At 37.8% G+C, this 14,275-nt stretch overlaps 1 protein-coding gene across 1 annotated transcript in view; it reads left to right on the top strand.

The window, feature by feature from the left end:
* LOC139944191 (uncharacterized) overlaps positions 1-14,275 on the top strand; it is an 83,196-nt gene that overhangs the window by 6,692 nt on the left and 62,229 nt on the right. Inside the window, exons 5-17 of the mRNA XM_071941158.1 lie at positions 531-647; positions 965-1,081; positions 1,752-1,880; positions 2,652-2,768; positions 4,328-4,450; positions 5,458-5,574; positions 7,100-7,219; positions 9,014-9,250; positions 10,321-10,548; positions 11,322-11,441; positions 12,250-12,375; positions 12,604-12,723; positions 13,604-13,717. Of these exons, the coding sequence (XP_071797259.1) occupies positions 531-647; positions 965-1,081; positions 1,752-1,880; positions 2,652-2,768; positions 4,328-4,450; positions 5,458-5,574; positions 7,100-7,219; positions 9,014-9,250; positions 10,321-10,548; positions 11,322-11,441; positions 12,250-12,375; positions 12,604-12,723; positions 13,604-13,717 (1,785 nt within the window). The remainder of the gene's footprint in view (positions 1-530; positions 648-964; positions 1,082-1,751; positions 1,881-2,651; positions 2,769-4,327; positions 4,451-5,457; positions 5,575-7,099; positions 7,220-9,013; positions 9,251-10,320; positions 10,549-11,321; positions 11,442-12,249; positions 12,376-12,603; positions 12,724-13,603; positions 13,718-14,275) is intronic.

Genomic DNA, 14,275 nt, shown 5'->3' with positions numbered 1-14,275 from the left:
CAAGGTTTTGAAGTCCAATTGAGTAGTGACCTTGTAGACTTGTTTCTGCAGGATTTTAGTTCACAGTGCTTATCATGTATTGTACAGTTTAAAATCGTTCAAAATGATATTCAGTATTCGCAATGTAATTATTACATTTATTATACAAACATACTCTTTAAAAATGATAATCCCCCTCAATTCACTAAGCAAAAGTAGCATTCCCAGCCAATTTCCTTCGTTCCGCCCAGATAGTTATAAAAAGCAGTTTGACACCTTTTTTCAGAACTGAGATGTCTTAAAAATTCTTAAAAAAGTACTCTGCAATAGTAGAATATAGAGCAAGACAAGGTGTCAAAAGGACACAGAAAGTAGATATACACATATACATGGTGCTATCGCAAACCAATACATTGATAGCTTGACATGCAATGCCTCAAATCCCATAATTGTCCTGTGTTTTACTTGGTTTGCTTTCCTGAAATCTTTTTGTCTATTTTAGCCTTATAACTGCTTGTTCTTATATTAAGTGTTGCCTTTTTCTTTTATAGCATCCACGTGTGCAGCTTTGCCGTGTCAAAATGGTGGCGTCTGTTATCAAGGTGAAACAGATGAGGCTTATCTTTGTCAATGCTCTGCGATGTTCACAGGAGGGAACTGTGAAAAACGTAAGTAAACCGACATTCTACAGACATTTAATTCTAATATATAAAGTAAACATTTGACCTTGGCGTCATTTCAGCAGGGCGCCCTCACTTAGAGGTCAAAAGGAGGTTGATCATTGGCCAATACCGTTGGCCAGATCTGTGCATCTTGATTGTTCCGTCACTTTTATTCCTCTTAGATAGTGGCTAGATGACATCAATGCATTTAATGTCTATTGTTAACATGTGGACGTAGAATGCCAATATATTAACGCCATCACATGGTTGTACAGTCACTGATTTTATCACTGATTTATTTCTGATCTATCTCTGATGTTTAGGACTGAACTGCTCAGACCAGCCATGTAGGAATGGAGGGCAGTGCTTCTCATCTGACGTTGATAGCTCTTACATCTGCCAGTGTACTCCACTCTTCACTGGAGTCAATTGTGAAACTTGTAAGTACTTTACTAAATGCTTGTTGTGACCGAGCGGATAAGAGCACTGACCTCATATCAGCTCTGGTGCTTCTGTACAGCAGAGTGTTGGTTGGGTTCCCGGTTGTGATGACACTTGTGTCCTTAAGCAAGACACTTTAAACCATGATGCCTTGGCCTTCGGATGGGACATAAAGCAATTGGTCCTGTGTGTTGTTGACTGCATGTAAAAGAACCCAGTGCACTTATCGAAAAGAGAAGGGGTTCACCCCGTGTTCCTGGTTTGATTGGCAGAATGTTGCACCGCAGCACCTTGTAAGCCATTCCAAGGTGCTATGTCAAAGGAGTAGGTCTCATAACTCAAAACGTACATGTAGCTCCACATACATGTACCTTGCAGGTAAATACTGAATATTGAAGCACATGTAAGAAGCCACTATTAATTGTACTTACTTAGCTCAAAACTTTGTAGAACTTATAAGTTTTCCTTCTTGAGTGTTATTCCATCAATACTAACATGTAAAATCCTATTGATGTGTTGACCCTCATATCTAGGACATCAAGTAGTACAATACGAAAGTGAAATACCTCAGGGCTTCATTCCTTCCCTACTGTCCCCTATTGTGTTTTGAAATAACTATCCTTGATTTTTCTTTTATGATGTATTTTTTATGATTTAATCCCCTTACAGTAGTAGTGGAAGCCTCATGCGCTATGAACCCATGTTTAAATGGAGGAGAATGCAGCCTGGATAATACAACATCATCCTACAGGTGTGCCTGCACAATGGAGTTCACTGGAACCAATTGTGAATATAGAGGTACTGAACTAGGATTTAATAATAATAATAATAATTTATTGATTTTGTATAGGCTCTCTCCAGAACCAGCCTGTTCGAGGGCCAAAACATTATTAAAAAATGGCACAAGAAAATACATATATGTAGTAAACAGTTTAAGAAAAGTACACAATTAAAAAATATAAGGAAATCAAAGCCTTACAAGCAAAAAAAGTGCCAGAACACCCTAAAACTATAAAAAGCTGATAAACCAGGCAACCTTGGTACAAGAAAGCATTTCTTCTAATTTTGGAATTAGAAGAAAGCTTTCACACCCGTAGTCAGTGGAGTACCATGGCCGAGCCAACTACCGTCAGTGCACCAAACTCATAGAGTTATATACGACCTAGAGGGCGCGCAGGCCTAGTTATTTGACCGGGCTTTCGACCCTTTTGTAAGTTGAAAAAACAACATTGCATAGTGTGCAGTTATCTATTAACACACTTTATATATGACACTCATAAAAGCGGTCATCTTACAAAATGGCGCTTGTCTCCTCTGGTAGTTTTTTAGAAAGTAGTAATTTCTCACTAAAATATTTGAATTGAATTTGAAACCTCAGCTTCAAGGCATCTGAAAGCACACAATTTTTGCGACAAGTGTGTTTTTTCTTCTATTATTCTCTCACAACTTGGACGACCACTTGAGCAGTCTGGTCCTTGACAATTACCAAAAGTGTCCAGTGTCTTTAAAGCAGTATTTTATGTTTAAGTCAAAGAAACACATAATGATGTAATGTTTTTTTATTGACAGCACTCGGATGCAGTGTTGAACCTTGTCAGAACAGAGGCCTTTGTTTCCAGAGCAACATTATGAGTTCCTACATATGCCAATGCCCTACTGGTTTCACAGGTGTCAACTGTAAAAGCTGTGAGTACAGTTACTGCATTGTCTTTATTCCTAACTACAGTGTATAGTGCAAAGTGTTACAAACAAACATTGGTTGTCTGATTGGCATGTCATGACCTAGTGATTAAGAGCACTGGATTCTAACTCTGGTGTTTCTGATCAGCAGAGTGTGGGTTCGAGTCCTGGTCGTGACACTTGTGCTCTTAAGCAAGACACTTAACTATTATTGATGCAACCTTCGGATTGGTCGTTAAGCCAGTGGGAGTGGGATTTGAACCAAAGACCTCTGTGTTAACGTGCCGGCGCTCTACCAGCTGAGCTATCTAGCCCTATGTTGGCAGTCTCCCTATTTTGGCAATGTCTTTGTTCGGGGTGCCAGTCAGAAGCCATACAACCGTTAACTAGGCCTGGGCGAATTATTCGAATATCCGGTTAATGGCGAATAGGTTTTCCTATCCGTAACCGCGAATGCCTTTTTTTTCTTAACCGGATATCCGCATAGGGCGCGAATACCTATTTACAAACCGGATAATTCTGTAATTACAACCGAGTAACCGGATATTCTTTAATATCCGAATATCCGCGGACGTCGGGCGACAACTGATATGAATATTTTGTCTGAATCCTTATGAAACTTCTATTAAGACAGCATAAAACAGCATATATTAAGTATTTAACTATGCTCACCTCCGTGAAGAGTTAAAACAATGACATTTCTGACGTAATTTGTTCAAAGATTACAAAAGTTTTCCTTCACGTAGAGTCAATCACGATCAAAAGAAAAAGCAAATCGCCATCTTTAAATTAGATCCGGTCATTTTTATGAATGAACCGAGTGACACTGTCTAAAACTAATATCAATCCGCCCATAAGATCTCATTCACAAACGAACAGCGCCCTCTAGCGGCAAAAAAAAAATATATATTTTTTTTTTTTAATTTTATTTTTTTTAAATAGCGCCCTCTAGCGGCAAAAAAAACTATTCGAATATCCGGTTAATTTCGGATAGTTGGCCAGCGGTATCCGAATAACAAAAATTCACTATTCGCCCAGCACTACCGTTAACTGCTGTGTAGCCAGGTATCACACCCAAATTGCGATAAACCTGGAGATAACTTTCAGGGGATGTAACTTGTTATTGTCTTTCTCTCCATTGGGTTCTTGGCTGGTACTAAGAATTTGTATTATTATCTTACTTGTGTGATGTTACCCTGGATGACATCAATGGAAGCTACTGGAGTACACTTAAGCCTGGTTCATACTTCCTGCGAATGCAAGGCGATACGCATGTTGACGTCACATATTTGCACAAATAATTTGAAGCGGTTGGATTGTGCTCAACCCTCTTGCGAATATTGCTTCAAAAACGGAGTTGCGACGTCAAATTCAAGTCAAATTCATATCGCATATCGTTTTCGTCAGAAGTATGAACCAGGCTTTATTGTTCTGAATTTGTAATCTTAATCTTTTATAGGAAAGATTTCTTTTTGAGATCACAGTTTATATGAGAGCATATTCAGGATCTTGTTTTCTCAACTTATCAACATCAAAGTTAATGGGAATTACTTATTCCATTATAGTATCCGGCGTTGGGTGTGATGGAGATCCATGCTACAACGGTGGAGTCTGTTTCCCTGGTAACACTCCAGAATCATTTGCCTGCCAGTGCCCGCCAACGTTCACTGGCGCTCAGTGCTTAATCGGTGAGTTATAATGCATTATAATACCTGAACATTGTTTCAATATGTAATTGTCAATCATGGTTGTGATCTTAAAGACATTGGACACTTTCTGAACAGAACAAAAATTAAAAGTTCACACATTTATAAATAACTTACAGGGTTTACAGAGGGTAATGGTGAAAGACTTCCGTTGAAATATTATTCCATGAAATGCTTTACTTTTTGAGAAAACAGAGAATAACAGATTTATTTTAAACACATGTCATGACACAAGGGTGTCATGACAAGGGTGTTTTTTTCCCGATGACCGATTGAGTCTAAATTTCCACAGGTTTGTTTTTCAATATAGAAGTTGTGATACACGAAGTTTGGACCTTTGAATAATACTGTTTACCCACATTGTGCCATTGCTTTAAAATCATTGGGGCCTAAAATAAGAGATTTGGGTGTTCAGGTTAGGGTAGTGTACTGTTATCTTTCTTCGCCTTCCACCTCTAGGACCCAGTTCGAATCATGCCAATGGGCACTACATTTCACTGTCATTGTTTAACTTCATTGTACGTTTATTTCAATGTTGTCATTTAAGTACAAAAAAATCACATAACATCATTACATTATAAGAGATGTTAAATTTGCATCGGGGATAAAGGATATTAATTTTGGTTTTTACCCATACACCGATGTGTGTTAGCGCTGTATGCTCAGTACTTCCCTGAGTCATGTGAAAAAGTATCACAGGCATCGGTAACACACATCGGTGTATGGGTAAAAAACAAAATTATTATCATTACATATTTTGTCATCACAAAAACAGACTAGAGTTATAAAAAGAAATTATGTGTAATAAAGTTTGAGCTTAAGATACAGCATGACAACATTAAGGTTTTGGGTGAAGCACTGCTTTTGTACCCTAACCTATGGACAGACAAACAGAGACAGGGCACAGCACAAAAACCACCACTTATTCTTGATTGTATTTTTGTTCATAATTTGTTCCCATTCTCACATTTTCTTCCCCATTATACCAGCTCTAACTTGTGAACAAGATCCATGCATGAACGGAGGAACATGTATCCGTGGCAACCAGCCCGAGTCTTTCATCTGTCAATGCACAAACGCCTTCACTGGGATTTTTTGCCAGCTTCGTAAGTCACTTCATAGTTTGATTTGTTTCCTTTTTATTTATGAGTGCTTTGATGCCAGGACTGGAATGTGTACAATTATGTTCCGCTTGAGTAGAATCTGAGTCACTAACCTTGAGGCTATTTTTCCCATAGCCTTTATGCATTAGAAAGGAGGGCATTCAGATTGCACTTTCGGTTATTAGTTATGCCCATTGCACAATAGCTGGTGGTGCTTATTGTCAACAATGACTTTATTGTTAGTTTCACGCTAGAATGAGTTGCTTTCAGTACAAGTACTTTTTAACTTTTTTTCAGGTCATTGAATGGTAAAGGGGTGTTGCCTGCAAATATAGTGCACCACTTCCTATATATCTGAGTAAACACATCAGTTATTGACTCTAAAGTTTAATATTTAGTTCTTGTTTGGGCGAACTGGGCAGGGCAGTTTTGTTTTTAATAAAGGGCTTTGAGGAGAGGTTCAAGGGGCACCAAGGCATTGACCAGGGGGCATAGAGTCATTTGGCTCTGTTACCCCTGTGAAATATCAAGCTAGGACTATGTGAAATGAATGCCCTGTAAATATTTCTTTCTTAGGTAATATTCCTAAGAAATGGGCACGGCTATGAGCAAAAGGATTGAAAGGGCACCAAGGCCTAGCCTTTACAATGTTTACTACTAAGGTTTTGAATTGCTTGCTGTCAGGGGTTTCGAGCCTTAATTGACAAATGATGCCCCAAATTAAGTAGAACGGGGGCGTGTTAACGAGTAAAAGTTAAGAGCACTGGACTCAAACTCCAGTGTTTCTGATCAGCAGAGTGTTGGTCGAGTGTCGGTCGAGGCACTTGTGTCCTTGAGCAAGAAACTTATTCATAATTGCTTTGTCCTTTGGATGGGACAAATAAAAATAAAGCCAAACTCCTCATTTACTAAGATTGGTAGTGCATATAAATAACCCAGAATACTTATTCAGGTAGAGTAGGGGTTAGCCACAGTGTTTAAGTTCATTTTTGAGGCATTCTTGGTTTCATTCCCAAAAATCTACAATAATATCAGTTATTTTGTTGACCACAAAGCATTGTTTTTTACTTTAATGTTTCTTTGTCAAGTCAGTGGGCAAATTCCATAAACTCTCTAAACAAAACTGCATTGCTAAGAGTACTCCTGCCTCTTAAGCAGCCCCAGTTCATACTTCCTGCAAATGCCAAATGCGACACAAATGTTGGCGTCACAAATTCGCAATTTGAAAAGTTGACTCAACTCGTGTGAAATATTCAAAGCGAAAAAGGAGCTGTGATGTCACAACTCATATTGCATTCATATTCAAAGGAAGTATGAACAAGGCTTTACTGTGATATTTATTTAGATATTTACTTTCATGGTGATATTTGAGGAACAACTGATTGTTTACTGCTTTTGTACATTTGTGCATAACCAATAGCTTTTATGCTTACTCTATTTACATTTATGTATGCTTTGCATTAATACATGATTTGAGTTCTCTACTCGCTGATTGCTACATTATTTGAGGTGTTTATTATTACTGCAGAATTGACATCGTGTTTAATGGAGCCTTGCTTGAATGGTGGTACATGCTATGAGTCTAGCGAGGGGTCATCTTATGTGTGTGTGTGCTCGGCTGGATATCAAGACACACACTGTCAAACTGGTAGCTTTTACTATCTCTGGGTTATTCCATGTTGATTTTGTTTACTTTGTCATCGAACCCTCGCAGATTGAAACTCAGTTTTTAAAATGTTTGTATGCAAGTCACCTGACCCGTGGTCCAGTGGTTAGACTGCAGGCCTTGCAATTACAAGGTTGTGGGTTCAAATCCGACCAAGCTAACCACTGATTTCACAATGACTAGAATAAATGTTGTCGACTACAGATTCACAATTTATCAGTTTCTTGATAATCATAGACCTTAAACTAATGTTTGTATGAGAGAGATTGCCTGTTGACAGCTTGGTGTTTACATCCATCCCCATATGGGAATCTGCCGAGTTCTCTTGATGGCAAAATCATAAAGAGAAGTAAGATAGAGGGCGAGGGTTTGTTGGTAAAAACATGATGAATCAACAGAGAATGACTCCTATTTGCATATAGGGCACAGGATTTAACAAACTCAATCTATTGATGTGAGATTTGCGTCAGGGATAAAGAAGAATTTTTGGTTGTATTATTCAAGCCAGAATTGAGCACAAATCCTGTACCGTATGTGTTTCTACCTCTGCTTAGTTTACACATTGCATGTAGTGACAAACTAACTTCATTTTATTCTCTTCAGCTTTTTTTTGGGGGTGGCTTTTGCAACCTTATCTGTTCTATATATTTATGATATATATGTATGTAAATTTTTTAACCAGTTCATTTCTAAAGACACAAGAGTGCACAAAGCTTTTTCTGCAATACACAGCGGCATGCAGTCATATAAACTACAGTTATTCAGTATGCTGTAGCAGATAGTGGGTACAGGCAAATGTTTCACAGAGTTCCTGTGGTCATAATTTGATGGCCCATTCAAAAGGCACTACGAACAATGAATGGAATTGTAACGATAGTTTATCTAGCGCCCTTTTTTGATCAGTCTGTGACAGTTTCTTGCTTAATAGCCGCTAAATAAATAAATACAACCCATTGTACCCGAGAATAATCGTCTTTATCCATCGTCATTGTTATAAGTACCACAAGCTTTAACAGGATTGACTCTTTGGAAGGATTTGTACGCAATGCCACTGTCGGAGACCTTTTCCTTTCAGATATTATGAGCCAAGATTTTTCTTAGATGGATTAAACTGCGTAATAATGAGGTGTTTTTTTTCTGTACGGGATGCTTTACGTGGGTCGATGATCGACTGTTGTTACATACAGCTTTTCGTCAATCCGATTCTGTTTCAGAATGAAGACTAAACAAATTAAAGTAAAAAATTAACAAGCCATTAAAATGTGCAAATGTCAATAAGAAACTAGCTTCATATGGGTGTCCAAATGGAGTTTAATTTACAAGAAATTTTACTTAAAAAAAGTTGCTTTTGACTGAAAACAATCTGCCACACGAAACGAGAAAAGTTGTTTTTATCCCGAAGTGAACTGGTTAAGAAAGCTACTTTCAATCTTATAATCTTTTTCTTAAACACCATTTAAATGTTTTCCTAAACTGTTTTTTTTCTTTTTCATATTTTCAAGAAGCATTGATTAACAATTAAATAATGCTTTTTATGTTGTTTGATGTGACATGTAGGAAGTTTGACGCTTATTATGTTTTAACAATTTTTAAAATATTTAGTTTACTGTTTATTTATTCGATATCCAACAGCAGATAACCGCCATTTACAGGTATCATTTCAAAAGAATAGCAGATAAAACTCTGTATGTAAAAAAAGAGTCGCTCTTGGCTGAAAATAATCCCGCACTGAATATTTTTCTAATACGTGCTTGATTAATGACTCTATTGTTTCAGCTATCACTGCCTGTTCTCAGAGCCCCTGTCGGAACGGTGCATCGTGCTTCCAAGCTTTAAACACCCCCATTGGTTACTTCTGCTCATGTACACCTGGATGGGAAGGAATTTATTGTGATGAGCCAATCGATACGTGTGCTTCTAGTCCATGTGTTAACGGCGCTTCATGCGTCAATTTACAAACCATCTACAACTGTCTGTGTGCGTCTGGATTCTCAGGCAGGAATTGTGAAATTGGTAAGAAATGTCATTAAATGAAATAATACACCTATTTAAAGACTCTGTACACCGTTGGTTATTGTCAGAGACCAGTCTTCTCACTTGCTGTTGATTCGATTGGTTGTCTAAGTTGTGAGATAGTAATGAAAGAAAAAACAACCTTGTCACATGAAGTTGTGTGCTTTCATTAGCTTGATTTCAAGACCTCAAATTCTAAGTTTGAGGTCTCGCAATCAAATTCGTGGAAAGTTACTTGTTTGTCGGAAACTACTTCACTTTAGAGGTAGTCGTTTGAGCTCAAATTTTCACAGGTATGTTCATTTTGTGCATATGTTGAGATACACCAATTGAGAAGACTGGTCTTTGACAATTACCAATAGTGTTCAGTGTCTTTAAAACAATGGAGTTGTCCAAAAAACCAAGGGTATACTTTTCCTTAAACTCAATAACCATCAATAGTACATGTTGATATCAATGTGCATTTCATAGTGTATGCTGTGATAATACTTAAAGCCATTGGACACTTTCTGAACAGAACAAAAATTAAAAGTTCACAGATTTACAAATAGCTTACAGGGTTTACAGAAGGTAATGGTGAACTTCTTCCCTTCAAATATTATTCCGTTAAAATGTTTTTACTTTTTGAGAAAACATTAAAACAATTGTCAATTCTCGATATCGAGAATAACGGTTTCCTTTGAAACACATGTCATGACAGAAAAGAAATTAAAAGTTCACAGACTTACAAATAACTTACAGGGTTTACAGTACGTAATGGTGAACTTCTTCCCTTGAAATGTTATTCCGTAAAAATGTTTTTACTTTTTGAGAAAACATTAAAACAATTATCAATTCTCGATATCGAGAATAACGGTTTTCTTTGAAACACATGTCATGACACGGCGAAACTTGCGGAAACAAGGGTCGGTTTTCCCATTATTTTCTCCCGACTCGGATGACCGATTGAGCCTAAATTTTAACAGGTTGGTTATTTTATATATAAGTTGTGATACACGAAGTGTTGGCCTTTGGACAATACTGTTTACCGATGTTGTGCTATTGCTTTAAAGATACTTTTTATTTAACAGAGGTCCAGTCCTGCGATGACAACCCTTGTATGAATGGAGGAACCTGTACACCGTCTGGTAACACTTTCACCTGTACTTGTCCGGATGGTTGGAATGGAGAATTATGTCTGGAATCTGAAGATCTATGCAGTCCAGATCCATGTCAGAATGGAGCAGTTTGTACTAATATGCAGACTTCATATACATGTAACTGCACTGCAGGATTTACTGGCATGGACTGTGAAAATGGTACGTACACCTAGAAAAGGAGCCCTCTAAAGTTGGCGGAACTTGTTTGTCAACTTCCAATAGATCTCTATCACGGTGTGGCCACCTTGATTTTACACCATTCCAACTCATTGTAACCAAACTGAGGCTGGACGAAATAATAGTCTGGTTCCATGGTTGCGTAATGAATGTTAGCATTCATTACTTTTATTGGAAACGGGGAACATGACCAAAATGATGACAGCGTGACAAAGGTCTATACCGAGGGCAGCTATTATTAACCGTCCACCTACAATAAAGCATGTTATACTTGTTCATATGCTCATGACTGCTTCTCCCTAGTTAGGCATCATTGAGCTCGGGAAAGTGCAACACCTTCTTTTAATGTGTATGTATAGCAAGCAATATTGGCGGATGTGTAATACACTACCTGCGCCTGAGAGCAATATTTCAAAGATTGCATCACAACGGGCATGCATAGTAGACTGTTACTCATGCGTCATTGCCCTGTGCATGAGTGTGACAGACTGCTTCGCGTGTGTATACCTTGTCTGTGAATATTCTGGCACATGTGGTTGGTAAACAGCAAAAATAGTATTTAGCATGTGATGTTGAACCAGTGAGAATTTGGCTCTCGATCATAAATATGTATTAGGTATACAAGGCCTCTGAAAACATGCATTCCATATCAGGTTATGTTTTCCCAAGAATCTGTACAATCACAAAAAAAAGTGTACCGGAATATTTTAGAAAGATGTTGTCTGTACCTTATCTTTGTTATTTTGTTTGTGCAGTTGTTACAGCCTGCTTGAGTGCTCCATGTGAAAATAATGGTCTATGTTTTGAAGGAAGTGGATTGTTTGAATATCGCTGTGTATGTTCTGTCGGTTGGTCAGGATTGAATTGCGCTCAAGGTGAGTTCTCTACTTATGGAAAAGGCCTTTAAAAATTTTCCGAGTTCACAACAAAAACTCAGCAACAATACATCCTTTTACCAGTGGGTGTGTTAAGATTAAGTTATATGTCTGATGGGAATTCAGCAGCCCAACTAATGTGTGCATGATTCAATTAACTCCACTGTTTGGACAAAAAAAATGGTTGGGTTACCAGATCACACTTAGGAAGAAAAAGAAATCCTTGCAAGGTTTGTATTTATAACAAAATGAAATTAGTTTTTCATTATTTATTTTGCTGTAACATTAAAACTTCAAGTTTGATAAAATGACCAACATGTTTCAAAAATGCTTGCTGTTGATTAAAGAAAACGTTCTTTATGATTGAGATGTCAGTATTCATGTTTGAAAACTATTTTTTTATTTGCAGTTTAAAGCCATTATACACTTTCGGTAAACAGTATTGTCCAAGTCCCACACTTCGTGTATCACAACTTATATACAAAATAACAATCCTGTGGAAATTTAGGCTCAATCGGACATTGGAGTCGGGAGAAAATAACGGGAAAACCCACTCCTGTTTTCGCACGTTTCGCCGTGTCATGACATGTGTTTATAACAAATCCGTAATTCTCGCTAACGAGAATTTATATTGTTTTACCGTTTTCTCAAAAAGTCAAGCATTTCATGGACTAATATTTCAAGAGAAGGCTTTCATCATTACCTTCTGTAAACCCTGTAAATCATGTGTAAATCTGTGAACTTTTATTTTTTTTTCTGAACCGAAAGGGTCCAATGACTTTAATAAGAGTATTCCTTTCATTCCTAGTGGCCTTCCCGTGCTCCAGTCAGCCCTGTCTAAATGGGGGAACATGTTTTGAAGGGTTCAGTAATGCTACCGGTGCGTACTTATGTGAATGCCTTCCAGGATGGGGAGGAGTCAACTGTGACATTGGTGAGTTTGCTTATATTTAGGTGTGATGCTTTAGACATTGGGCACTACTGGTAATTACTCAAAATAATTATATAAAACCTTACTTGGTAACAAGTAATGGAGAGCTGTTGATAGTATAAAACATTGTGTGAGAAACAGGTCCCTCTGAAGTAACATAGTTTTTTTGGAAAGATGTAATTTCTCACTAAAATATTTATATTTATATTTTATTTGTATTTTGTCTTCCAGAAATCCGTACCTGTGAAAGCCAACCCTGTCTGAATAATGGTACATGCTTTGAGAACTTTAACAGTGGAGGATACCTCTGTGAATGTCCACCCGGCTGGAATGGCACTCTCTGTAATTCACGTAAGTTTTGCAGGTTTTACTTTTTTGTATATATTGTGAGGACAATTTTACATGAAATTCAGTCTTCGGTCAAAATGCAATCACTCACTCACTCACTCATCCCAGCCAATTTTCTACTCAGGACAATTCTTTTCAGAGCGACAAAGTAGTCCCCTGAATACCAAAAATTACTCTGCTGTAGTAGGTTTTTAATTACTACCTGGGAAGAGGGTATGGAGAATTGGCTGGGATTAATACTTAAGCTTTTAGGATTGTTATTAACTGCACTACCGCGGGGTGGAGTTCTTAAATTGGTCTTAAAGGCAGTGGCCACTATTGGTAATTGTCGAAGACTAGCCTTCACAGCCTTGGTGTATCTCAACATATGCATAAAATAACAAACCTGTGAAAATTTGAGCTCAATCGGTCATCGAACTTGCGAGATAATTATGAAAGAAGAAAACACCATTGTCACACTACATTAAGTTGTGTGCGTTTAGATGGTTGATTTCGAGACCTCAAGTTCTAAATCTGAGGTCTCGAAATCAAATTCTTGGAAAATTACTTCTTTCTCGAAAACTATGGCACTTCAGAGGGAGCCGTTTCTCACAATGTTTTATACCATCAACCTCTCCCCATTACTCGTTACCAAGTACGGTTTCGCTAATAATTATTTTGAGTAATTACCAATAGTGTCCACTGCCTTTAACATTTCGACTAGCTTGATCTAGAGATATGAGAGAAGTGGGTCTTTTTATAGGAGTTCAGAGGTTTCAGTGTAAAATCTTATGTACAAACCTCTGCACTTCAAATCATTGAAATGATGCTTAAACTGTCAATTATTCACTTCTTTCTATCAAAACTGAAGGTGGTGTGTTTGACATGTTTATTTTTCTTATAGGTCTTCTAACTTGTAGCAGCCAGCCATGTCTGAATGGAGGACAGTGCTTTGAGGGAACTGATGGTTATGCTTGTCAATGCCAAGCTGCTTGGACTGGAACACATTGTGATACACGTAAGATTGAAGAAAAAAAAGGGTTGTGTAGTGATGTAACAGGATGATTTTATTTGGGAGGGGACTTAACACTTTATCAAGAGAAACCAACCATTTGCAAGAGGTACGAGACAAAGGCCGACTGTTTACTGTTAATAAATTATATGAGTTGTCAGTTGCTAACCAGCAGAAGCAATTAGCTTGTTATTTCACTAGTCAACCAGCTTTGTCACTGGTCTTTATTTTGAGGCTATCTTTCAACACTTTCATTTGTATTGGACTTGAGTTTCAAACATAAACATTACAAGCAGGTGTCTTAGGGAAATTTGTCCCCCAGAGTTTCTGTCCCCCCCATACGAGCAATTAACTTGGGTTTGAGGAGGTTGATTCAAAAGAGGGCGCTATCAGAAGAAGTTTGTGTACAGTATGTACCCATATGGGAGGACAGAATCTCCTGCCATGCAGGCAGTGGTTTACAAAGTTGTGGAAATCCAGGCAGGATCACTACACAGAGTTTTGACTAAGAAGTTACAGCTACATACAATTGGCCAGCTGAGATTGCTGGATAGTTTAAAGGTG

This window comes from Asterias amurensis, chromosome 11 (genome assembly GCF_032118995.1).
Source record: "Asterias amurensis chromosome 11, ASM3211899v1".
In the NCBI taxonomy this organism is placed as follows: domain Eukaryota; kingdom Metazoa; phylum Echinodermata; class Asteroidea; order Forcipulatida; family Asteriidae; genus Asterias; species Asterias amurensis.
This window is presented reverse-complemented; position numbering and strand designations above follow the sequence as displayed.